Raw genomic sequence first — 25,042 nt, forward strand, 5'->3', positions numbered from 1 at the left:
AGCCAACAAAGAAATAAGCATGGTGTCTAGCAACAGCACATCAGTGTTCAAGGCTGGGCTAACCTCTGTGGTTAGCAACTCAAAAAGGTGAGTGAAAACCTCCAGAGCCAAGGTGTCTGGCCAAAAGCCCATGCAGGAGAGCAGGCAGCTGGGCACGATCAACAGAGTCATGGTTACAGTGGCAAGAGAATCTCCTGCAGCCCTTTGTGCAACTAGCCTCAGATTAGATACTCCTTCCATTTTGAATGACCACAGAAGTTCTGCTTTCAGACAGCAGGTGCCTTTGCACGGTTGCATCACAAACATTCAGGCATGGAACTGCAGCCGATGTTGCAGGCAGAGCTGCCATTGGGACAGAGGCAACCCTCACCTGAAGGTTAGTAGAGTTCCTCATTTTCATACATTAGGACAGAGAAAGGAGGCCTTGTGGAGGGGGGATCTGTACCAGTCGTGAGCAGTGTTATTCTTGAGAATGCAGGCAGAGAAACAGGGGAGAACACAAATCGATAGTGTTAGTAGGTGGCCTTACTGACTTCACCACCAGAGACAGGGACATAGAATTAGATTTAGGAGAAAGCAGTATGGGAAGAAAATAAGAAAATGAACAGAGAGGAGGGGAAAATGGAAGAAGAGTTTGGAAGAAGGGAGGTCATGAGAAACAGAGGGAGGCAGGCATGTGAGTTTGATGGGTTCTTGGTTTAAATGGGAAGTGCAGTAATCTCCCCATGTTTAGGTGGTGTTTGAGAAAACCTGATTGGGATTTATTAGAAAATGAAAATGCTCTAATTGAAAGTGAGTGGAGGCAATTTGTATTAATAATGGGAGAAATCATCAAATAATGGAATTGTTTAAAATCTATTAGTTTGCTCCATGCAGTGAGAGGAAGGGGTTGATTATCTTGCAATAGAACATATTAAAAGGAGAGCCCAGCCTGCTGGTCCCCTATGCAGATTAAAGATGTAATTTATTGAAGCAATTTATTTTCTATTCGGAAGAAGGGGGAAAAAATGGAAAAATATGATAAGAGCTGCAATCAAGTCTTGGATTCTTAATTTGAAGACCTACCTCTTATCTACCTTCTCTCAATCATTAGAAAAAAATTACTCATTCCTTCATTGGGTTTAAAGCTGCAGAAGCTGACAGGGTAGCTGGGAGAAAAAAATATCTCAGGAGAAGGCCTGTTACTCACCTCTTGAGCTTTATATTCTTGACAGCAGTTGCCTCAAATCCAAGGCAAATCAACCTTGGGCTGCCTGGAGGAGCAGCAGGTAGAGCTTAGAGGTCAGCACCAAGGCACTATCTAATCCTTCCCGAGGATAAAAAGAACATGTTGCTAAACTGGAGATTAATTCAGAGCTGCTTCATTCGCTCTGTCTGTCTGTCTCTGTGCTAATCCAGCCCTTAGAAACCAGGGTGAGGGAGTGACAAATGGCCCTAGTATTCACTGTTACAGTCCCTTCCAATGCAATGGGAATTTAGGTGCCTAAGTAGGCATCAGGCTCTTAGTGGTATGCCTGGTTCTGCAGCTCATCCTTGTCCTGAGATTTGCCTGGCATATCTGCTGAAAAGGCCTTGCAGTCTGGTGATTTTGCTCTTCTTTGGTTTTCTCAGAGAAAGGCCTAGATCCCGCTTTGCCCATTTGCTCCTGCCTGGCTCCGTTGTGACACCCTGACCCAGTACCATCACAGGGAGCTAGCAGGACTCCACAGCTCTTCCTGCCTCCTCCTTGTTGTGTCATCTGCTCATTCTCTTTGCATCACTGTATCCAGACATCTCTCACGTGTCACTTTGTACCCCAACACTGATCTTGGCTTGTAGGCAATAGGGCATGAAGTCCTGCCACTCTCAAGTACCCTTAAGCAATCCAGACCCAACTGTCTTTCCTTCCAACCTCACCATCAAAATCTGTCAGAAGAGTGCTGTTGTAAGGAGTGGAGTGAGGGAAGAGGACAGAGACAATGAGATGGTCTTGCAACAATCTCAGTACTAAGGACAAAACCAGAGGACAAAGAGGCGAGACAGCAACAGTTCTCACTCTACTCATCATCCTCTGTACTCCAGGTCTGAACTTACATGCTGTTCTTGAGCAGGCTGTGGCTTGGGAGAGGAAAATTTCTGGCCTGTCCCAGGGGACTTTAGCATATCCATATGCAGCAGAAGCAGTTCCAGGCTTTTTTGCAGTCCCAGGGATTTTTCTGCCTGGTGCCTGAACACTATGTTGATAGGAGACATTGCAAATACTATCTCATTCTGCTAAGATCAATAGCTGGCTTCTGCCTTGAAAAAAAATAGACAGGGTGAAAATGGAGATCTCAAATTGCAGTTTCAGATGTTCAAAACAAAAACCAAAACAAACTATCAGAAGATTCAAGATTAACTTAGACCACAGCTGAAAGTCTTGTCTGTGAGAATCCGTTACATCCTATAAAGAGGATAAAAACCATTAAAGAAGGTATAAAGATAATAGCTAGGGATATGGTTGGAGTGGGTCTAAAACAGGGAAGCCAAAACAAAACGTATGCTGCTAAGAGATCTATGCTGAAAGAAAGCTTGTGGTGCGAGTCAGCCGTGGGGTCTTAGGCCCAGCCTGAGCCAGAAAGCAAGGCTCATCACAAGAGAGAGCCTCGAGGTGCCATTGTATTGGGGCTGGGATGGAGTTGCCAAAGCAACTTGTTATGCCAAGAGATCTGTGTGAAATAATGAGTTTTCACACACATGCTTTGCTATGGAATTATTTTTACATAGTAACACCTTTTAAAGACTTTGTCTGTCTAGGTGCTTTGAGGAACACTTATTTCCTTTATTTGAGCTTCCAGTCAATTCTCCATCTGTGTCTATGGTCCTTTCAGACTTCTGCACGTGCCTCTGTACCTTAACACCTATTGATTTATTTTCTTTGGGTTTTGCATCTTTCTTTTACCTCTGATCTGCACAGGGACAATGTGATACAAAACAGTATCATGTACCTACAGAGAGGAAATTTTTATTTCCTCTCCTTCTCACTGTGAGGGGCTCCTTAGTATATCCCATTAAAGTGGTTCCCAGACAGAGAGTATCTCACTATCTGCAAGAAAACCCAGTCTGGTTTTCCCACTTTCTAGTATAGCTACAAACTCTTTAACAAGCTGTCCAGTGACCTTCTTAACAGTGGTAACTCAAGCATAAATGCACATTCTGCTACTTCTCCAGGTAAAATGATTGACAGCCACTTGGATTCAAACTCAGTCAAATACAGCAGTTCAGAGACAAAGAAATTAAACAAACTTCAGGCTAAGACTTGTCTTTCTGAAAAGATTTTCCCATCATTAGTTTACCTGAACTGGAAGCAATAGCAAAAGTAAAAATAACTCACCCATACTTTTGAGACCAAACCAGGTTAGTGGGTGAATAGACAGAAGCAGCTCTGTCAGCTACATTTTTTTTTTTTTCCCCTTTGGATTCAGTAGCCATACAACTTAATACCAGTATGCTGGTAGATTGTACATATACAAACTTAATCATAAACACACACTAGAATATAACTATATATATATATACACCCACCCATCCTAGTCACAACTACAGTAACAAACATGTTCACAGTATGACATTGAGTGGTATTAATTAGTGTCAGGGCCCTGAGTGCACTAACGACCCTTAACTGCCTGATCAGTCTCACCTGTGGCTTTCCCCACATCTTCTGCCTACAGCCTCGGAGGTCTCTTGGAGCTCAGGCCAAGGCACCTACTGTTGGTGTATTGTAGTTGTGTTGCTCCTGAATGGATCTGAGATCTCTTTCATCATCTTGGTTTATCCGAGATCTTGTTGCTATCACTAACCCTGCTCAGGTAGTGTGGTATCTCACCCCAGCCTGTGGGGTTAGTGCCTTGTACATGCTTATGTTACCCTTGGTTTTTTCATGGAGCAGTCCTGCTCTTGTTGCTCCCTGACAATTGGTATTCATCTTTCTCTCCAGCCATAACAAACCCATATATGCCCCTCTTACCTGTTTGATGAAGACAGTATCACCTGAAAATAAGAGGAGAAAAAACTGTCAGTTACAGGGTGACCAGAAACATGTTTATGCTTGGTTTACTGCAAACAGGTGGCTATTTATTCTTTATGAACACAAACAAACATAAGTACACCTTATTTTACTCCCACCAAATCCTTTCTTCATCATTAAGCACATGCTCACAAACGTGTTCCCCAATACTTTCCCACTGAGTTAACATAATGATTGTAGTATACTGTGCTGATCTTGACTTGCTACGTGTACTGGGTAACTATTGCCTTGTTTTTCCTTTTCTCTAAACCTCTGTGGGTGGGAGGGAAAAAGATGGATCCTGATATCAAGATTAGGAAGTAGATCAAAATGATTGTGGGTGAAGGCACATGGGTCTGTGGTAGCTTTTGACATTTCTTGGTTACACACATGCATTGCTGCTCATAGTCACCCAGCCAAAATGGGAATTCTGATATAGTCTTCCTCCTGTCTCTGATGTTTGACAGCTGCACAGTCAAACAGTGCAGAACAAACTGCAGTGCTCCTAAAATAATTCTCTTTCTTTGCCTGAGTCATTTAAAATCATCTCCCCAGAAAGTCTTTTGCAGAAAGCACATCTCTTGCTTGTCCTTCTCTTCCCTTCCTTTTTCCCCAAAGACTCTTCAATGCTTAGAAGACTGCAGGCCCGTAAACACAGCCCTTTGGGGTTACATCTATATCAAACACATCCAGGACAGTCTGAGCACTGTTCTCAGGCTGTCCACACTTTAATTGTTAGCCCACTCCTGAGCGTGGCTGTGGCTTGTGCAAATCAGTAATCTGCTGTATGAGGTTCATGCCTGGTTTGAGGGAGAGCCAATGCCAAGGGTCATTATATCCCCCCCTGTTAGGGTAAATGAAAGTAGAATTTAACTTTTTGAGTATAAGCTTCTTCAGGCCACTTAGGTTTGGTAATTAACACGTTGAGTCTACGGCAGCTTGACCAATGCATAGAGGGCCAGCCCCACCTTCTAACCTGCTCACAGACGTCCAGGGCAAATCCTACTCCCTCTCTTCACTTCTGTTCATGCCCTGCAGAGGAGCACCGGCCGTCCTGCTTTCGGATGCTCAGTAGTCCAAGCTAGTGGAAGGATGGCAGGGATGTCTTTGATAACTCATTTGCACAGTGCCTCAAAAACAAATCTTGGCAGAGGATTCTGCTGACCCGTGCAATGCAGCCAAGAGGGAACGCCAGAGTCTGTATTTCAAACTTCCTCATTCCTTTGCTCCATTTAGTGCTTGTTGGAGGCAGAAGAAAGTCTTGCCTTCTGTCCTTTGCTAGGTACGTATCTGGGTGTGGGTCCATGTGCACTGTGTGGAGAGACCCATTCCTCAAGATACAAAAATCCTTGAAAAGGGGCAGAGTGAAAGATGGCCATGACAGATTTGTTGAACAGGGAAGTTGACCCTGAGATAGGTGCTGTTGCCAGTACAGGGAACAGCAGTCAGGCTGAGCTGAGGTGACAAAAGGAGGGATGGTAGGGGCTGAGGCTAGAGATCAGGAAGGGAACAGTCCGTGTATCTCAGCTAATGCTCTCTGGCAGAGTAGCAACACTAATGGATATTAGAAGTGTCAGCTTCAAGATTTAGCAAAATGGTACCTCTCCTGATGCATCTCATCCTGGCACACAGAGCCCAGAGCAGAGGAGAAATTAGGGCCAACAGAATGTACGTGCTGAGTACGGGGTTGCCCTTTTCTCTTGTCAGGGACCTTACTCCTGTGACTCCACATCTCATGATGACAATCCTATGCAGTGCTCCTTGCTAACAGCAGGCATATTTCCAGGTGAGAAGCCATTCTCTAACACCCATACAGATCTGCTCTCCTCCTCTGTGCCCAATGGTGCCTTTTCCTCGAGAAGCACAAAGGGGGACACGTTCATCCCTCAAAGGAAAAGAGGGATATCCCACTTCCCCATGGAGTGGAGTGAGGTGGAGACATGGCAGGAGTGGCTGACTGCTGGCTGGAGTCCTGGGGTTTGGGTCTTTCCAGCCTGTTCTGGTGGCAGTACCATCCTCAGCCAGGTATGACTTGCCTCTCTGCTCTGTGGCAGAGTACTGGCAAATGAGATACTGTCTTTCCCCAGCCCTTAGAGACCTTCTGGAAGAGATGGTGAAAGGAAGGGATTCACCTGCCTTTCCTCACTAAGCAGATGGGAGACCACTGCACATGGGGTACCAAAAGGAAAAGGGGAAAGAAAAGAGCATTTAGGGAGAAGTGGAGCAATGTACCCTTTACTAGTTCCATCCACTCCCCCTAATCTGCTCTGCCCTCCCCTTGTATACGTGGTAGGGTTTTTTGGCATAGAGGTGGGGACAACTGATGTCTGATTTGGGTGCTGGGAGGGAAGGTTAATGAAGGTGTAAGTATGATGCCCCAATGCTCTCCTGCTCTTAGTGACACTAGGTTTCACCCTCATCTATTCATACCCAGGTGTTACCCTCCAGGGTGCCAAAGAAGAGATCCAACTGAGATTTGTCCTTCTACTGCTAAGCAACCACAGCCTGGCTTGACAGAGTTACCTCCCTCCCAGGTTTTCCTTGGCTGTGTTATGATTTGATCCATGTTTTTGCCAAGTGGCTGGCTTCCACGCTGCCAGCACTGGAGATGGATGATCTTGTTACCCAGCCAGCTGGGGAGCATTGGCCCTGGGGCTCTGGCCAGCCAAGTTGTCAGTGACCCAAGCAATGCGGTTTTCCTTGCAAGTTTACTCACAGCTGAAGAGCAAACCTTCAGGTACCTTCCTGGCTTCTGCTGGGCTAGAAAGGAACAGTGTGCACAGAAATGTTTCACACCTGCCTTGTGCTAATGCCCACTGTGTCAGAGGTGGCCACCCTAAATACTCCAAATTACTAAGTTGTTGACACCAACAAATCATCCCTTATTCACATCTCTTTCACTTCCACTCAGGCTTGTATGTTGGGTTGAGGGGGCTGGAGAGGGATGGAGGCTAGTTCCAACTCTGTCACAATGGCCAGGCCCTGGGGTCAGATGGGCTTTGGGGCATACATCTTGATGTCAGATAAACCATATCAGTGTGGCAGAGAGGGTCCCCAGAGGCAGCCTGACAGTTCCTTCCTACTGTCCCTGCCTACCTTCTCATTGTAGTGAAGGAGAGCCACACTGGCCAGGAGCCAGCCAAGCACAAGCACACACTTAGGAGGGAGGTAAGGAGTAATCACAGAAAGAGGGAGTGGGCAAAATCTCGGAAGAGTGGAAACACAAGGGGGAAATAGGAAGGAAAGTACTTATGAGTAGAAGTCAGGTTCTCCAGAAAATGAATCAAATTGTGACTGTCATTATGATAAAGAAGATATATGTGAGTCTGCAGTCCACCCTCTCAGGTATGTGTATTAGGGTTATCCCCAGTAGCCCCAACAAGAATAGCAGGGTCATTGCACGCAGGCACTGCGGCTGTAGCACCTGCCTTACCCCAAAGAGCCTGCAGCTCAGTAGATGAGGCAACCCAGGGAGAAATGAAAGGGTTACTCCAGTATAATGTCCCACTTTATAAAGGCAACATAAGGAAAAGGTAAAGTTGAAATAGCTAACCCCCAGCAACACCGGGAGGTTTGAAGCTCAGCTCTTCACAGGTGAATTCATTGCCTCTAATTCAAGGTGAAGTCTTGGCCTTCAGGTGCTCAAGAGGTAAAGGAGTGAAAAATCCTTTTCTCTTTTAAGAGTGTTTCTGAAGGGGCTGTTGGGCCCTAGTTCCTCCTGGCAGTCAAAACCTCTCGATAATGAAGTGATTTCCTCCTGCCTCATACTCTATGCTCTGATGAATGGCCACTACATGTTCAGGCTAAAATGATCAGGCAAGGGGAGAGTCCACAGCAACACCACTGGATAAATGTGAACACAGGCTGCCCTGGTGCCTCTCTCTGAGGAACTACCTGCTTTCTTTTCACTTTTTCCTTCATTTGTTTATCCTTGCTAATCTCTTTTGGTTCTACTCTTGTCCGCATTCCTCTTTTCCATCCTGGGCTCTAAGCAGACCCATACTCCAGGTCTAAGCATGCTCCCCAACCCCTGAGCTGCACCCCAAAGTCAGCTCTGTGGGACAGATACACCTGCAGTGCCTGACGTCTCCTGAACCAAAACACACTGAGAGAGTAAGACAGAAAGAGATGTATTAATCAGGCTTGTCCTCAGTTGTGCAAGCCCTGCCACTACTTCTTGTCTCCCTGATGCATAGGGATCTTGGGCATTTGCCCTCTATGTTCCCCCTGCTGCAAAGTCTGGGTCTCACAAACAGATTTGGGTGCCTGTGAGCTAACCAGGCCACAGGCTTTGGGAGGGAGCCCCAGGTCTTCCTAGACCTCATCTCTTCTGGGCAGCTGCAGAGCTGGTCAGGTGGCATAGTCAGTCTAGGGTGAATGCACACAGCCTTGGAGTGTCATGCAAGATGGAAGGAGGGTTCACTCTTACATCAGCCCTTATTTCTCATCTTGTTTTCTTCCTTCTAGGTATTACAGACTGAACAGGGGAAGGAGGCACGGGGATTAGGGTCTCTCTGCGCAGTAGGGAAACAGTTTTGCTAAGTGTCTATCCCCCAGAAGGCACCTGACCTCCTCATCTCCTCCAGGGCAGAGGATTTAACAAGATGAACTCTCTTAAATGGTTTGCAGAGGGGAGGCAGAACCAGCAGAGCAAATCCCAGCTTCCTGATTACAAAGTGGCTTTTTGTAAGAGAAATTTACCCAGACTGTTTTGCAGATATCCCCCTCTAAATGCATACACACACCCCTGCACTCCCCTGGCCACAGACTGCAAACCTCTGTTCAGACCCAGTGCCTGCCCTGTCACAGCTCCATCCCCTACGTACTTCCTCTTGGACCCCTTTCCACACTCTCCTTATTCGGAAGGCATTCCTCCCCCAAACCCTTCCCAGCTTTTTCCCTGAGCACCCATCCTCCCAGTTTTCCTCTGTGCTCTTCGTTCATGTCACATTTGTCATTTGACCTGCCTCTTCCCAAGCCTCCTTTCCACATACATGACCCACCTCCCCAGAAGCTCACTTTCTTCCTCTTTCTTCCTAGGGAGCAATTCTGCTCTCTCCCCTTCGCTGCTGACATATTCCCGCCTATAAATGATGTTTATCACATTCCTAAAAGGAACAGAGGAAGAAGCCAACAAGGCTATGAGACTTGGGTGGGTCTGAGGGGTAAAGCCTCCCTTCCTCCTCTACAAATAGACATTCTTTTGAAGCCTTAGGGCTGGGACATGAACTACAGGTAGAGGGAGAGGGACTGGAGCAAGAAAGAGGTATTGAAAACATGCCCGATGAGGCAAGATGCTGAGCTGGTTTGGGTATTCTGGTCGCAGCAGCATGTAAAATCCCATTATGGCTTTTCTATGGTGCGTTTAATACACTGATCCCTTCGTTGCTCCAGCTGCCCCTGCCAGGCATCTCTGAAATTCACAGCAACAGGTTTTCAATCTCTTAGCAATTCCCAGCTCACAGAGGCAGTCTGCCTGCTCTGGGAAGGGGAGAGGAAATATGCAGTAGCTCCCAAACCTGCCTAGAAGACAAAGGTTTTCTTCCTCTCCTTCCTCCTCTACAGCAAAGACCCCATGGGTTTGCTGAAGGTTACCAGAATCTTGTGGTTTCACCTACAGCTTTGGGTGTTGGCTGCTCAGGCCAACAAGCCTGGCTCTGGAAGGAGGGGAGCTGCCCGGAGCATAACAGCGTAGCTGGACAGTATCCCACAGCTGAAGGGCTGGAGGGTTTTCAGAAGCAGGTCGAGCTGTGGGCTGCAGAAGTGCAGGGATTTGTTGTGAAAATGGTAGCCTTGCTTTCTCCTGATCAGACTGAATGACACAGGGTCTTTTAACAGCATGGTGAACACTTTTTAATACTTTCTGAGTTCTTGGTTGTCCTAAGGGTACATGCTACATCTGCTTCCTTGATGAATTTGGGAAACAGGCATGAGAAGGCATCATGGAGGAGTCTGGAGCAAAGCTGGGAATCATGGAGGTGTCTGTGGGAAACCTGGGAAGAGGCTCTGTATCTTTCCCTGTGGCAAGATGAATATCTGCCTTCCTTAAAAAAATAAAACAAAAAGGTATTTTCTGTGTGTGATTGAAAAGGACTAAGCAGAGTTGCAGGGGGTACATAGATGTTTTGCTCAGGTGCTGGGGAACACAGGAGGGCAAGCATTTAGGAGGAGATGGAGTGTAAGAGCACACCTTACAGCCTGATGAAAGGAGTGCATGGAAATTATGCAGATTCTCACCATTTTGTCCTAAGCATCATGATACTTAGTAATTTCCTGAAAGCCTCAGCACCTAGAGTCAGGGGAATCAAAAGACAATTTCAATTCTCATATCAAACACAAAAAGGAAGGAGGGAAGCAAATTTCTTTCTTTTCTCCAGAGGGACAAAATATCCTCAAAATACAACTAGGCAAGTGTCTCTTGGACATTCAAAAAAAATCTTGTGATTTTTTTGAATTCCAGTCTTATGTTTAGGGAAATTGGTGATATTTTGGTCTAGCTTGGGAAAGGTGAGATGTGGTTGAATGGTAAATGGATATAAGAAGGTGCTGTAGTGGAAAGACTGTGTATGTATATGCATGTATTCAGAGAATCATAGAATGGTTTGGATTGGGAGTGACCTTTAAAGATCATCTGGTCCACCCTCCCTGCCATGCACAGGGACATCTTTCACTAGTTCAGGTTGCTCAAAGCCCTGTCCAACCTGATCTTGAACACTTCTAGTGATGGACTCTTCACAATTTCTTTGGGCAACCTGTGCCAATGTCTCACCACCCTCATTGTAAAAAACCTTCTTCCTTATGTCCAATCTGAATCTACCCTCTTTCAGTGTAAAACTACTGCCCCTTGTCCTGTCACTGCAGGCCTTGGTAAAAAGTCTTTCTTGGTCTTTCTTATAAACCCCCTTTAAGTATTGAAAGGCTGCAATTAGGTCTCCCCAGAGCCTTCTCCAGGCTGAGCAGCCACAACTCTCTCAACCTTTCTTCATAGCAGAGGTGTTCCAGCCCTTTGACCATTTTTGTGGGCCTCCTCTGGACCCACTTGAATGGGTCCGTGTCCTTCTTGTGCTCAGGGCCACAGAGCTGGACACTGCAGGTGAGGTCTCACAAGAGCAGAGAGGCAGAATCAGCTCCCCCAGCCTGCTGGCCACTCTTCTTTTTATGCAGCCCAGGATACGATTGGCTTCCTGGGCTGCAAGGTCACATTGCCAGCTCATGTTCAACTTTTCATCCACCAGTATCTCCAAGTCCTTCTCTGCAGTGTGGTTCTTAAACCATTTACCCAGTCTGTATTGTTATTTGGGTTTGCTGCAACCCAGGTACAAGACCTTGCACTTGGCCTTGCTGAAATTCATGATGCTTACATGGGGCCACTTCTCAAGCCTGTCAAGGTCCCGCTGGATGGCATCCCTTCCCACTAGCATGTCAGCTGCACCACTCAGCTTGTTGTCATCCAGCAACTTGCTGCAGGTGTACTCAATCCCACTGTCTATGACATTAATGAAGATATTAAAGAATATTGGTACCAGGATAGGGACACCACTCATTACTGGTTGTCTACCATTGGTTAACTTCTGGCTGTCTACACACACCAATGTGTTGTCTACCATTACATGAACTGCATCAGAGTAAAGGCATCGCTATAGGGACACAAAGCCATGAGAGGTAAAGCTGTGCATGTCTGGGGTTTAGGGCCAGCTGGCATTTCCAGGAACCTCTCAGTGCACTTCTTCCCCATAGCACATGGCTCTGAGCTGCTTGCTCCCCCCTCTCCCTTTCCACTGCTTCCCTGAAAGTCCCTCTAGCCTCTTTGTGTGTGAAGCACTTTCTCCTGCTGAATGCCCTCTGGCGTGGAGGCCAAGCAGCCCTTTAGCTCCTGGATATTGAAATCACAGCTCCAGAGCACAGTAGCGCAGCTGGTGAGGAAAGTCAAGGGCTGCAGCATGGAAAACAGAGCTCTGCACAACAGAGCCCTTGTACACCATGATCATGATTTCAGGCTTGCCAACCCTCCCTTCTCTTCCTTCCCCTGATAGCTTGTTGTTTATTCTGGGTCTATTATTGGCTCCCCATTTTGTATTTTCCCAGTCCTGTATCTTCTCAAGGCCAAGCATAATCACATGAGAGGAAAGGGATATATGCGGTGCAAATTCAGAAGACCTTACCTCACCCTGCCACCAAAAGCCACAGGATCCTTTCTGTGCAGAAAATGAAAACATGCAAAGCTGTCTCTGTCCCTCTCCCTCCACTGAGGGCTGGTCCTGGAAGCCCTGCTGGAATTTGGGGTGTTTTTACCAGTCAAAAGGCAGCAGGCAACTGGCAAATCACTGTTATCTGTGTCTCTTCGTTCTCAGGGAGGGCTGTGTATCTTTTTCATTTAGGTAATAACAGGCTTTTGGGAGCATTGCCAGCACAAACTTAAGCTGCAGGTGAGCAGCAGGAGCTGAAGAGAGGTTTAACAACTCACTTTCCACCAATAATAGGGTGTTTTCCCAGAGCTCTGCCAAAGCAGACTGAGTCTGTCCAGGGAGCAGGAGGGCAGGAAAGGCAGCATCCCCCATCAGGAAAAAGAAAAGGGGGATTTGTTGCAGGTGAGATGACAATGGCAAGTTTGTGGAGAGGAATGAGCAAAGCACAGAGGGCAGAAGGATGGGAAAGAGAAGCCAGAGACAGATATGAGGTGAAAGGATTAGAGCAGGAGTGAAGTAAAGGGTGTGAATGGGGGATTTTGGAAAGGAGCATGAATTTGGGCAAAGTTGAGAAGCGTCACATTTCTGATGATGACAGAGAGTCCCCAAAATACTATTTCTTGAGGAAATGAGATACTAGCTTTATGCACACTTTATGCCACATTGGGGGAAGGGTCAATTACAAGCTTCAAGAAATTTCTGACTGTTATGTAACTTTTCAAACAGTTTCAGGAGTTTATATTCCTCTCCCTTTTATTTTCTCTCCCATCTTGCAATAGAAGATAAACGAAAGAGCACACACACACACAAAAACTCCAACAAAGAAACAAGCTCAAACTCAGCCATGGGTTAAGCTTGTTAATGTATCAGACTATTTCAAGGTGTCTCTTCTGAACACATCAATTTTAAAACCTCAGTTTTTTCTCCCCCCAAGAAGGATTGAATACAATTTTCTGCGTGCACATTACACATGTGCCTCCCATGTGCACCAGGACGGTTATACTTTTGCCCCAGTGGAAAGTCCGTGAACCCCAAAGGAGGCTCTGGTTTACCTGTGAATGGGATTCAAATCAGATGGGGCTTCACTGTCACTCAGGAGCTTGCTGACTAGCAATAAATATTCATAGAACTGATTAGACATTAATTGCACAAATCACCACCTCTTCAGCCAACCCCAGGAACCTTGCTGTCACCCACCATAGTTAAAGAGGCAGCACAAAATGTCTTTTCTGTAGGTCCCTTAAGGTCAGCCTAGTACCTCGGAAGGAAGAGGGGACTGTTAAATGCCTCACCTTGCAATGTCCCTTAACATAGCCACCACAGCCCTTCCTCAAATTCTGTCCCAGGTGAAGGGCTGTGTTTCCACTAGTGTAGCCCCCATGGGGCAGGAGTGGACCTCACTGCAGTCTGTCATGCCTCCTTCTCCCTGCACACTGATTGCTGTCCAGCCCTACAGGGACTGCCCTTCTCTGGTCTTCTGCAATCTCCTTTCTTCCCTTACAGACCATTTTGCCAGGGCCCATCTGCAAGAAGGCAAGGAGAGGCAGTGGGCTGGGAAGCATGTGGACTCTGTGTGCACCTGTGTATGTGCAGATGTGCTTAGGTATGTGTGACATGCAGAAAGGAGCATGTAACCCCACTTATTCAGCAAGGCAGAGGAGCAAAGACGTGCTGTGCTAGCAGGGTATAGGGTCCTCTTCCTGCACTTGCTGTGGCCTTGAAGGCCCAGATGTAATGGCCACCTTACACCATCTCCACTCTCTCCCTAAAGTGTTGGGCTGGTGTGTCTAGTGACAAATACTCTTCAGCCCCACAGAAAGAGGAGAGCTGTGGTGGCATGGAGTGCCCCTTGGTGGTGTGACACGGTGACTGCAGTAAAGGTTGCAGGCTGTTCAAGGGATGTTGCACCTGTGCTGGTTTTGGCTAGGATAGTGTTAATTTTATTTATTTACGCACACCGAGTCAACCCTTTTCTGCCCTTCACCCTGCTCCACCAGCCAGCAGGCTGGGGATGCACAAGAAGTTGGGAGGGAACATGAGTTGGGACAGGTGACCCCAAGTGACCAAAGGGATATTCCATACCATATGACTTCTTGCTCAGCATAAAAACCTGGGGGAAGAAGAAGGAAGGGGTGGGGGTGGGGGCGGGGGGGGGGGCGTTTGGACTTACTGTGTTTGTCTTCCCAAGTAACCGTTAGCATGCTGAAGCCCTGCTTTCCTGGAGATGGCTGAACACCTGCCTGCCCATGGGAACGTGGTGAATTAATTCCTTGTTTTGCTTTGCTTGCATGCGCAGATTTTGCTTTAGCTATTAAACTGTCTTTATCTCAACCCACATGTTTTCTCACTTTTACCCTTCTGATTCTCTCCCCCATCCCACTGGGGGGGAGTGAGCAAGCAGCTGTGTGGTGCTTAGCTGCCAGTTGGGGTTAAACCATGATGATACCTCACTTGTTCCTAGCATTTGTGCTGCTCCTGCTCTGGAGCTGAGGTGAAAACCCTGTCCTTGTCACCAAAAATCCTTCTTCATCAACAACACACACAAGACCCAGAGTCCTCCACCCTCCGTGACTCTTCCCTTGTAGTCCTCTCTGTCCAGCTATACACAACCTCCTTGCAGTTAGCCCAACAACATCAGCCTTCAGGAGAAAACTGTCTGTATACAGGCTCGCATACACAAGAATGTGGTAACTTGGGACAGGCCACATTCATCTTCATTGCAGGGAGGCGGCAGGATTGGAAATGGCATGGCAAGATGAGACTGCTGCATGCCTCTGTCGCAGGCACTTAGAGCAGAGCCTCTGCAGATGTGACACACACTCCAAGAAAGCCTGGTCAGATCTCAAACCCAGTCTGCCTGGGCTTCCCCCAGCCTCCCAGCCTGGCCTTCTGTCAGGCTGGAGACAGAAATGAGCCAGAAAAGGCTCAGCAGAGGGACCATGGTGTCTTTGAGAGCCATTGTGCCCTCTGGCTTTGTGCAATGGACTTTCTGCGTGAAATGCATATTCAAAGAAAGTTTTAAGAGGGAGCAAGTACCACAGTGGCTCCCCCCACTCCCACCCCACCCCGCCACCCCCACCCCCACCCCCCGCAGGAAATGAGTTGCTTTTCAGCCACCAAACTTACATAAGGGATGGGAGACAGGAGGAACTGCTCCTGTTGGACCCACAAATCTGACTGCACCATTCAAACCAGCTCCAATACAGCAGGACTGTGCTTCTTTCCACGCAAATGACCAGTCTCAGAGGGTATGAAGGCTGGCTCCCATCCCTCTGTGGCCCTTGTGATAGCCTTCTAGTCTTCCAGATTTATGTATGGTACAAACTGGCAAACTTGTCAACCCCGCTTGGTGGCAATCCCTGCACTGCTGTGGAGGGCTGAGGTGTGTACCACAGAGAGAGTTAAAGGCTAGCAGTCCCACTCCAGATAACCCCGTTTAGCTAGCAGAAAAGAGCTGCTTGATTTTCCCTTTGCACTGAAAGGTGTGTGATAACCAGCTGAACAGTTTCAGGCTTGCCAGGAATGGACAGTATATCAGATGGGTGCTCCCACCCTGCCACCGAACACCACTCCCAGCCAACTTGCTTGCAGAGTCTTGCCTTCCTACAGGCTTCCATTTGTTCATGAGCTCCTATCACCAAGGGCATTCACCCCCTGGAAAAAGACAAGTTCAATTCATACCACCTGATCGGCTTTGAATCCATAATTCAGCCCAGTCTGTCTCCATTCATACACTGTGTTTCCCCTCCACCTCCCAGAGATTTTCTCTACCTTTTGCTAGATATCTAAGCTGTACTAAATGAGGCTGCTGGCTCTCCTCACAGCTGCTCCATCTCTGTCACTGCAAACAATTTCTAGAATGCCTTTTTAAAATGTATTAGCCTTCCAAAAAGGAGCTGATAAACAGGGGACAGAAGGAAGGGAAGAAGCGTGGAGGAGGCAGGATGCAGTGATGTGGTCTGTTCCACACATCTGTGGTATTCTCCTCCCAGCCCTTTCATGAAAATAGACAGACATTTATTATGAAAACGAATTACTGGGTGTGTGCAGGAGTCCTTAGGCAGGCAGGGAATAAGTGTCAGTCTTCTACGTGTATGTCTGTGTGAGCCACATACACTGCCTATGATGAGAAAGAGGGACACATCTACCAGATAGATAGCAATCCGTCAGATTTATTACCTGAAGGGTTGTCTGTGTGTATGCATTCATGTGTGTGGTGCTGCAGTTGCCCTCAGCAAAGGCAATGTGTGACGGTGGCCAGAAACACATTCCCTGGTGGTGCCATTCTAGTCGCAGAAGTTGTTCCCATCATAAATTTGCAAGGGCTCCAAGCACAGCTATTAAAGCACATGAATATGGCTGGACGGTCAAGTTTTATAGACCTGTCCTGAGACACCCTGGCCAATGCCAAACACATTGGTATTCAGCAGGCATGAGGTCAAGGCTACTGCTTGGAGAGTGCACATGTTGCATTGCTGGTGGGGAACATCAGGTACCATTATGTTTGTGGCATTGAGGATATCGGGGCATGGTATAGCAAGGAGTTTGGAAGTGAATTTTCTGTACTGGAGTCAGGGAAAGGGTCCATCTCCTCCTGACTCTTGTAGTTAGTTTGATGGATGGAAATTACAAAATTGCCTGTCTCTGTGCATTGTTTTGCCTCTCAGAAGTTGTCCTTCCTACCATGTCCCTGCTAGGAATAGATCTACTCTGCAGTGCATGGGTATCTGAGGGAAAGAGGGAGGGGAAAGGACATAGGCAGCCTGAAAAGAATTGCAAGGATTTGGGATGAGCAAGGACTGAGAAGAGTTGGACAAACCCTGCTGTCATAGGAATGATCCAGGTAAACTCAAGGGAGGGCTTAGCCTGGATTTTCTCACCCAAGATCAGACTGTGTGTAGAAGAGAGACTCCAGGCTACATTTTGTTAGCTTGTGTCACACAGAGCATGAGCCTGAGAGGCACTAGAACAGATATTTCTCACCCAAATCCTAGGCTCTTTCTGGGACGCCTTTCACCAACCAAGTGCATATTTATATTTCTCTTACATATATTGGAGATACTGACAAGACAAGGGACCATATTCTGACTTCTCCTCCTGCCTCTGGACACAACCCTGCCTCCTTGCATTGAACCCAAAGCAAGAGTGAATGTGTGTGTGAGCATATGTACTCTAGAGCAGCAGGCAGCAAACTCACCCTGTATCACACCAGCAACAAAAAGATTCAACACAGGAGACATTTGCAGACACAAGCAGAAGAAAACCTTCATGTTTCTTCTCCAGGGTAAGCACGTGCTTCAACTCTGAGATACACTCCCTGCCTCTTGAAATTAATTCAGCATTCCTGTGGCTTGGGCAAAAATAACTAGAATGAATAATTAGGCTGTGCTGGCCCTGCTGCAGATTGCCGGGTAGATACAGCCCTCTGCAGGAAGGAAAAATGCAAGAGACTGAGGCAGCACCAGTGCTTACTAGAAGAGATCCAAAAGGTGACAGAGGAAATAGCAATAGCTTACCACGTCCTTTAACCCTGCAGGTGTAATTGCCTCTGGAGCCCCCGGCATTGGCCTCCGTGCTGTTCCCAGTTTGCAGGGCTGCAGCTCCCTGCACCTTTACTCCTCTGTCCCGCACTGCCCAGCTTGTGCCAGCACTCAGCCCGCCTGCATTTTGGGTGCAGTGCAGAGCTGCGCTGGTGCCCAGGCTGCTTGGCTAGGCACAGGAACATGACACTTATCTCACTTCCTCTGCTTTCCTCTGCTTTTATCACTAAAACCATCATGTTACGCTGAGTTTTGGTTTATTTCAGGCACTTTTATTTCTTTCTTTACTCAAGAGACAAAAAAAAACCCAGACTCCAGATGACCAGTCTGAAGGTGGGAATGTCTGTGTGTGTGTGTGTGTATGCACTTGCACTTGTGTGTGTGGTGTGTATGCACCTCCAGTTTTTCATGTCTTCTGGCTGCAGGCTTTTCAGATACACAGCCCAGGCCTCTGGGGCAGCACAAGGAAGCAACCTCTGTTGGGGAGCCATCAGCCAGGAGGAGAGCTAGTGTTTGGATTACTTCCCTAGGGAGACCTGTGGTGGTCCCTGGGTCTCAAAACAGAGAGACAAAAGACTCAGAGCTACTTCCCTGGTCCCACAGCCTCTCTACACTCATTTACCCCTTATCTCTCTATCCAACATCTTTAATGTTTTAAAACCTATGACTCAGTTACAGAGCAGGGACCTCCCAGGATTACAGCCCTCTCAGCTATAGGAAGAGGTAGGGAAGGCTCTCTTCCAGACAGGGGGCTTCTTATCTTCCCTTGGCCTCTGGTTTCACAGTGAGATCTTAGTATCAGTGGCCCCGTCTCCACAACCACTACACATCTCTGTTCATGGAAGAGAAACCATTGGTGCTTTTTCTGCTCTGCAACTGACTGAACCATGCTCTGAGAGCATCTACAGGGTTCCTCACAGCAAAATACCCAGGCCTGGTTTGATGGCAGGAGAGGCATTCTGGAGACATTCTTGTCTCCTCTCACATCCTGTCTTACATGCCTGGGGCTATATGGGAAAATCCAAAGGCCAGTTGCTGTTGAGCCTTTAAGTTTGGACATAAGAAACGCCATGCCCATGGTTCTGACAGTTCTCAGTGGACTGCACACTGTGCCTCTGCCTTCAGTTTGGAAAGGGAAGAAGCAAATCTGGCAAGTTGTCCTGTCAGTCATCTTCCTGCCAAGTGGGAGGCAGAGGGAACCAATGCTCCCAAATTTCTTCACTGGAAGAGCCCAGTGTGGGAGGGAAGTCCAACAACTACATCTTCCTGCTGCCAGTGCCCAGGTCAGGGCTCAGTTTTTGCTGGCAATCTTTTTCTTACGGGCAGAGACCAGATCATAGAAAGGATCCTGTGTGATACTGGTCCTGGAAATAAGAGGAAATGGGAACAAAAGTAAGAGATTTAATGCTGGAGAACAGCAAAGGCAACTTAACTGAGGAAATGGGAACAAAAGTAAGAGATTTAATGCTGGAGAACAGCAAAGGCAACTTAACTGAACTTGCACAGAGATACCTCTCACCAAAATATAGGACTGGAGATCTGCATACCCACAGCAGAGAGTTTAGCTGTGGCTAGAGATTCTCCAGAAAAGACCCTGAAACTCTGAAATCAAGAGGTACTACAGTTGGTAGACTGCAAACATTTTCTTCCATCCCCTTTTTCAAGCTGTGGTGGCTGAATAAACTGCACAACAATTTGTCCCCGGGACTGATCAAAGGCAAGCTCAGGCCTCCAGTTCTGGTTTTCTCACCTTATTGCCTCAATCCATTCATCACGTTCTGCTGGTGTGACTGCTGAGATCTTATAGGACTGATGCTTGCCTTCAACCACTTTCCCATCCGCATCTGTTTTGCAGGCTTTGATCTTCTGCCCTTTGCAGTTAGGATTGAAGAGCTCAAAGCAGTTCTGTGAGAAAGGGAATGAAATGGAGCAGTAGGGGAGGGCAGGTGGACCAAGGAGACTATGCTGCCTTCAACTATGGTTGACAGGCTCAGAGACCTTCCAAAGGGGAGGAGAGCGTTCTGTCTCTGAAGTGCAGAAGAGCCTTTCCTTCCCCACCCCAAGAACCCCCCTGTAAGTTAGATCTCCAGGCCACCCCTCTTAGGTAAATACACCCCTCCTGTGGAGGGCTGGACACTAAAACAGGCTTTATAGATAGACCATCAACAGTTATCAGAAAACACCTTTTGGGATCTGTCACTCTGCTCCATAATGAAAATTTCTCCCCCTTTTAAGTAGATGCGTCCTCTCTTCTGCCTGCCAGCACACAGACAGAAGGCACTTTTCCCAGAGCCATACATGACACATAAAAGAGTGGGTATGAACAAAAGATGCACAGACAAAGAGTGTCACTTCCTGGGATAGTTTCCTAGCACCACAGCACTGTCTGGTCTGTATGTTCTGTAACTCATTATGGAGAATCCCGGGGAGAGAAACTGAACCCACATCTCCTGGTGCAAAATGAGGAGGGAGTCAGCTGTGTGCCCCCCTAAACACACACACACACACACACACACACATGAAAACATACAATACAGCCAGCCAAAGGACAGCTCTCTGTTCACACCAGATCTTCCCTGGTAAAATACAATCATGTTTAGATACTGTCATGTTTAGATGGGGGCACAAGGCAATTTGGAATGGCAGCTGCCCTCTGAAAAGCATGGTAAAAGTAGGAGATGGGCACCCTTTCTTCCCTCTGACCGTCTGAGAACCTGCACTGACAGAGTATCAAGCAATGGATGCTTACTGGCTTTTTAGGATCATCCACCTTCCGGACTGATAGATTCTCCAGGGGGATAATGCCCAGAGGCTCTTTGTCCTGAAGGCAAGGAAACATGAATTAACACCCAACATGCTCCCCACAGCTACACTATTTAGAGCCTCTCTGATTTCCCAGACATGTACCTTAGTGGGGGTGACAAGTGCAGTGTGTGCCTGGGGAAACCCCCTCCATTTACACAATAAGAAGCTTAGTTTACAGGAGATCACAGCAACAGCTGCAGTGTCCAGCCTCTCTCCTCCTCAAGACCAGAGGTAAGGAAACAGCATAGCAGAGAAGAGAGGTCTGGCTGGCAGCACAGGGTAGAAGGGAAGAGTTGCCCCCCACCCTCTGCTTCTTCCTGGCCCCTCAGAGGCTCATAACCACCCACCACACAATTTCCCCACTGGGAGTTAAGCCTTTACCGTGGTATACTCAAAGTAGTACAGGCAATTATCAGTCAGAATGAACCAACGGCGTTTCCAGGTTTTCACACGTCCTCCTAAAGGCAGTAAGTCAAAGGCCATTAGTCACACATCTTGCCGTCCTCCCCACCGCACCCCTCCAAGCTCCAGTCCTGCACACACAGCCATACCCTCCCAGCTCTCCCTGTAGATCAGCCCCAGGGAGGCAACCGTGGTGCTCACTGCTGATGTGATGCCATAGGGTGGACACGCACACACAGGGAGCCAGTTTTGCTCTGATGGGGCTGGGAATGGGGAGGGTGAGGGCTATCTTTCCGCGACCCGTTTCGAGCAGACAGAGCCTGCCAGGAGCTGGGAGGAGAGGGCAGGCAGCTGCTTTCAACAGCAGGTGTCAGCCTCACCCCACCGCAGCAGAGGGGAGGGAAGGACCGCAGAGATGCTGGTGCGCTCCCGAGGGAGATGTGTGGTGGGAGGCAGGCAGGTGGGGAATTCGGAGGAGCTAGAGGAATCCTCACCCTTACCTAGTTTCAGGAGCCAGCCCTCACGGCTAGGGTTGAAGAAAGTATGTGTGAGGTCATTCCCGTCATCCTCTGGAATGGAGAATGGCTCATTCTTTATGCTCTCAAACAGATTCTGCCCCAGAACGTTGGAAGCGGAAAGAGAGAGGGAAAGAGAAAGAAAGATTTCTGACAAAGCTAGTACACAACTTTCCTAAGTCCATGTGGTTCATCACTCTGTCCCCACAGGGGAGGGCAGGTGAATGGGGAGGGGAGCACTGGGGCTACGACAGTCCTCAGTCTACATCTCACAGCATCTCAAGGGGGCTCACCAGCTCTTTTCTGCATCCTGTGTCAAAAAAAAAAGGCACCCAGTTTGGGAAGTCACAGGCACAAAAGTGTGCATCCTTACCAAGAGAGGTCTCAGTGACTAAACCCAGCGTGTCACACAAGTGCCACTGTGGGTAGTACTGTGGCACTGGGGGACACACGACACAACATGACAGAGACTGCAGCCCCATTTAGGCTCTGGACTGGTGGTGCCAAACACTGTTGAGAACTTGTATGTAGAGACCAACACACACACTTACATGTCCACAAGGAGGCACATTTCATAGAACAAAGGCTTTTGCACTGAGGCACACAAAGGGTGGCTGACATTCATAACAGCAGAGTGACAGGGAGGCAGGTTACTAGCTTTCAAGGGATAAAAAAATGTTGCTCACATCATTGGACTTGCCATCATTTATTACACAAATTCCAAGCCAAGAAAAAAAACAAACCTACAGGCTCCTGAAAGTTCCCTCAAATTTCGGGAAAGAAATGACACACTGGAGAAAAATCTAAAGCCTTTACCCTGAGGGGATGCTGCTCAGCAAACCCAAGTGTGGGATGTAGGCAGCCTCTTTGACACAAGACACAAGCTGTTTTCCCCAGGTTGGTTGGGTAAAATTAAACACATGTAGGCAGGCTGCCCACCTCTACCTGGCTTCATAGGGCAGGTCTGATGCCTGCTGAGCCTTTGGGAAAACGATAGCTTCAGCTTTGTTGATGGATGCATCCCCTGACTCTGTCTCCCCTGCTCTGAATCTTCATACTCTGGGATCAGAGACACATGAACCTGCTGAGAGCTTCACAGATGCTGGAAGAGATCCTGACACTCGTTTGGTGCTTGTTAGTTCTACTCACTCAAAGGCATATCTTGGTGTAAGAGAGGTCAGGCACTGGTGTCCTGACTGATGTGAATGAACACTGGGGTCAGCTGAGACATTTAGGTATGAACAACGGAAAGGAATTCATAATCTGGGCCAGGGTGACATTGCCTGACACACAGAGAGACACACAAGAAACAAGACAGTCCTCCTGAGGGCTAGGACTTTCAAAGCTGGCCAAAAGAGTCAGGCACCCAACAACCTCCCACAGATGTGGGTGCCCCGTTCACACAACCTTATACCTATGTGACACACAGACACCCACAGCTCATGTCTTCCTCTCTCACACAGTTATAATACCTGTTCCTGTCTCACACGGACACACTTAAAAGCACAAACTTTCTTAAACCAATACTACTATTCCCTGAAAGCCTCCAGCCCCGTCTCTCTTGGTCCATGTCCTCACCAACAAGCACATATGCAGCACCTCTCCAAAGCAGTTTCCACATTTTCCAGCTTTGCTTTTCTACATACTGCCCTCTTTCCTTGTGTAGCCCTTCCCCTTGTATGGCAGAAGGTCAACAGACCTGTATTACACTGAGACCTGTGGACCTTTGCTTCTTGGTGGACCCCAAGCCAGAGAGAAAAAGAGGGACTGATGAGAAAATGGCAGGTCTTCTTACCTTTAAGAGCTCTTCTGGCAGGTCCCCCCCATTGTCAATGCCTCTGTTGATGGATACAAATGTTTCAAAGGGGGGTTTGTCTTTCACATTGGGGTTGTGCAGACTGGTGTTGAGCATGATGATAGAGAAGGAGAGTATATAACAGGTATCTGGCAATGAGAAAGAAAACCAGGATAAGTGACGTGTTAGAGGGCAGATCAATCCATATCCTTACAGGTGGCTTGGTTTCCAGGCAGCAGAGAACAGTGTCATCCTCTCAGCTGTAGGAGGGAAAGGGAGATATTCTCTCTGCTAGGAGAAAGAGGGACAAGGGTTGATCTCCTGTGATGGAGGTGATGCCATCCTCTCAGGGTAATGGGGCAAGTTAGGTAGACCTGGTCTGATAATGGCTCTGCCAGCAGGAAAGTTTCTATGACCTATGTCTGCCAGTGCCATCCTTGCTGCAATGAGGTATAGGGGCTGGCAGCACTTCTCAAGTCCATTGCCTGTGGGGATGGACTGCAGCATAGTAGCAAAAGGAGAGCTGAAGACCCTCAGACTATTCAAAAGCTTCACAAAAGCTTCACAGGAGCTCGGCTGCCTCCTTCAGCTTAAGGGGAAACATCTGCACTTCCAAGTGATGTCCTCTGTGCTTTGTGAATGGAAAAGGAAGGCTCCTCTCCCTAGCAAACAGCAGTGCTCAGCTTGAAAGCCTGTCTTCTCCCTGTAACTACCTGTGGACTGGAACACTCCTGGATTACACTTGCAGTACCAGCTGGCAAAGGCCTCCATCATCCGGTCAATCTTCTGCGCTTCTCCAGGCAGGCGGAAGCTCCATAGGAACTGCCTATCAGGACCAGCATGCCAGAGAGTTAGTCAGATTGAGTGCAAGGGACATTTATCCTTTCCCTCAAACCATGGGACACCATGAAAATAAAAGTCATCCCATCACACTGGAGAGACAACTCAGCGCATGAAGCAGGAGCTCTGCTCCTCTCTCGAAAAATTGCCTGGGCTCATAAACCTCAAACACCCTAAACCCAGAAAGCATAACTGAGCAACATGGAAACCATGGCTCCTCTTCCCTAATGAGTGCCCTGAAAAGCAGCAGAGACCTCAAGAGAAAGAGCCCTGCCAGAAGGCTGGACTATAAGAAAACAGAGTGCCCTAAGACTAAGACTCACTTTGTCTCTGACATAACAGGCACTGTGGACAGACATGTTTTTTGGTGCAAAAATAACTTGCCCCACTCCCCAGTCATTGATGCCCACTTTGCTTTTCCCGTCTTTTCTCTCTGCATGTGGCCAGTCCAGTCGAGGGACCACAGAAGAGTTCCCCCAGGAAGAGATGTTAACATCTCACAGAGCAACAGTCTTGGAGCCAACACATGCAGCAGGGCCTTGGGAAGCCCCATCTCAGCCCAGCAGGGCTACACAACCTTCCTGGGTGGTAAGACCCAAAGACTGAGCCGGCTTCTGCTCCATCACCTGTGTCCTGCATGCTTACTCACCTCAGCGCCTGCACCAGGTTGAGGTTGGCAAACTGGTGACACGCCACAAAAGCTTGGAGGATCTGAATGTTTGTGGGGTCCCTGGGAGAGGGTAGAAGGAAAAAAAGTCAGAAAAGAACCTTTACCCTACTCAGTTTGGATGCCCTTTCGTGTGACAACATGCAACCTGAGTCCATCCCAGCCTCCACTTCCTATGTGACCAAGAAGAAGCCAAGATGTACATTCTAGTCTGGGAATACTGACTCCATTACGGGCAGGAGGAAAAGTAGCCCATACAGCCAGCCTT

General features: G+C 47.8%; 1 protein-coding gene across 3 annotated transcripts in view; it reads right to left on the reverse strand.

Annotated features, from left to right (window-relative positions):
- Positions 1-945: 945 nt before the first annotated feature.
- Positions 946-25,042, reverse strand: part of CYTH4 (cytohesin 4) — a 35,590-nt gene continuing 11,493 nt past the window's right edge. Inside the window, exons 6-17 of one of the 3 annotated variants that reach the window (XR_008747814.1) lie at positions 24,757-24,837; positions 23,981-24,093; positions 23,268-23,416; positions 21,458-21,569; positions 20,937-21,013; positions 20,500-20,571; positions 19,501-19,655; positions 17,727-19,114; positions 17,408-17,560; positions 15,337-15,864; positions 3,986-4,008; positions 946-2,277 (exon numbers count right to left, since the gene is read on the reverse strand). Coding sequence is in view for 1 of the 3 variants with exons in the window: in XM_005232875.4 (XP_005232932.3) it covers positions 19,042-19,114; positions 19,501-19,655; positions 20,500-20,571; positions 20,937-21,013; positions 21,458-21,569; positions 23,268-23,416; positions 23,981-24,093; positions 24,757-24,837 (832 nt within the window). In the remaining 2 variants the exon portion in view is untranslated. Of the gene's footprint in view, positions 2,278-3,985; positions 4,009-15,336; positions 15,865-16,465; positions 19,115-19,500; positions 19,656-20,499; positions 20,572-20,936; positions 21,014-21,457; positions 21,570-23,267; positions 23,417-23,980; positions 24,094-24,756; positions 24,838-25,042 lie in introns of those variants that run through there. The other 2 variants (XR_008747815.1, XM_005232875.4) reach the window with 2 other exon arrangements.

The sequence above is a fragment of the Falco peregrinus genome, chromosome 6 (genome assembly GCF_023634155.1).
Source record: "Falco peregrinus isolate bFalPer1 chromosome 6, bFalPer1.pri, whole genome shotgun sequence".
Taxonomy (NCBI): Eukaryota; Metazoa; Chordata; class Aves; order Falconiformes; family Falconidae; genus Falco; species Falco peregrinus.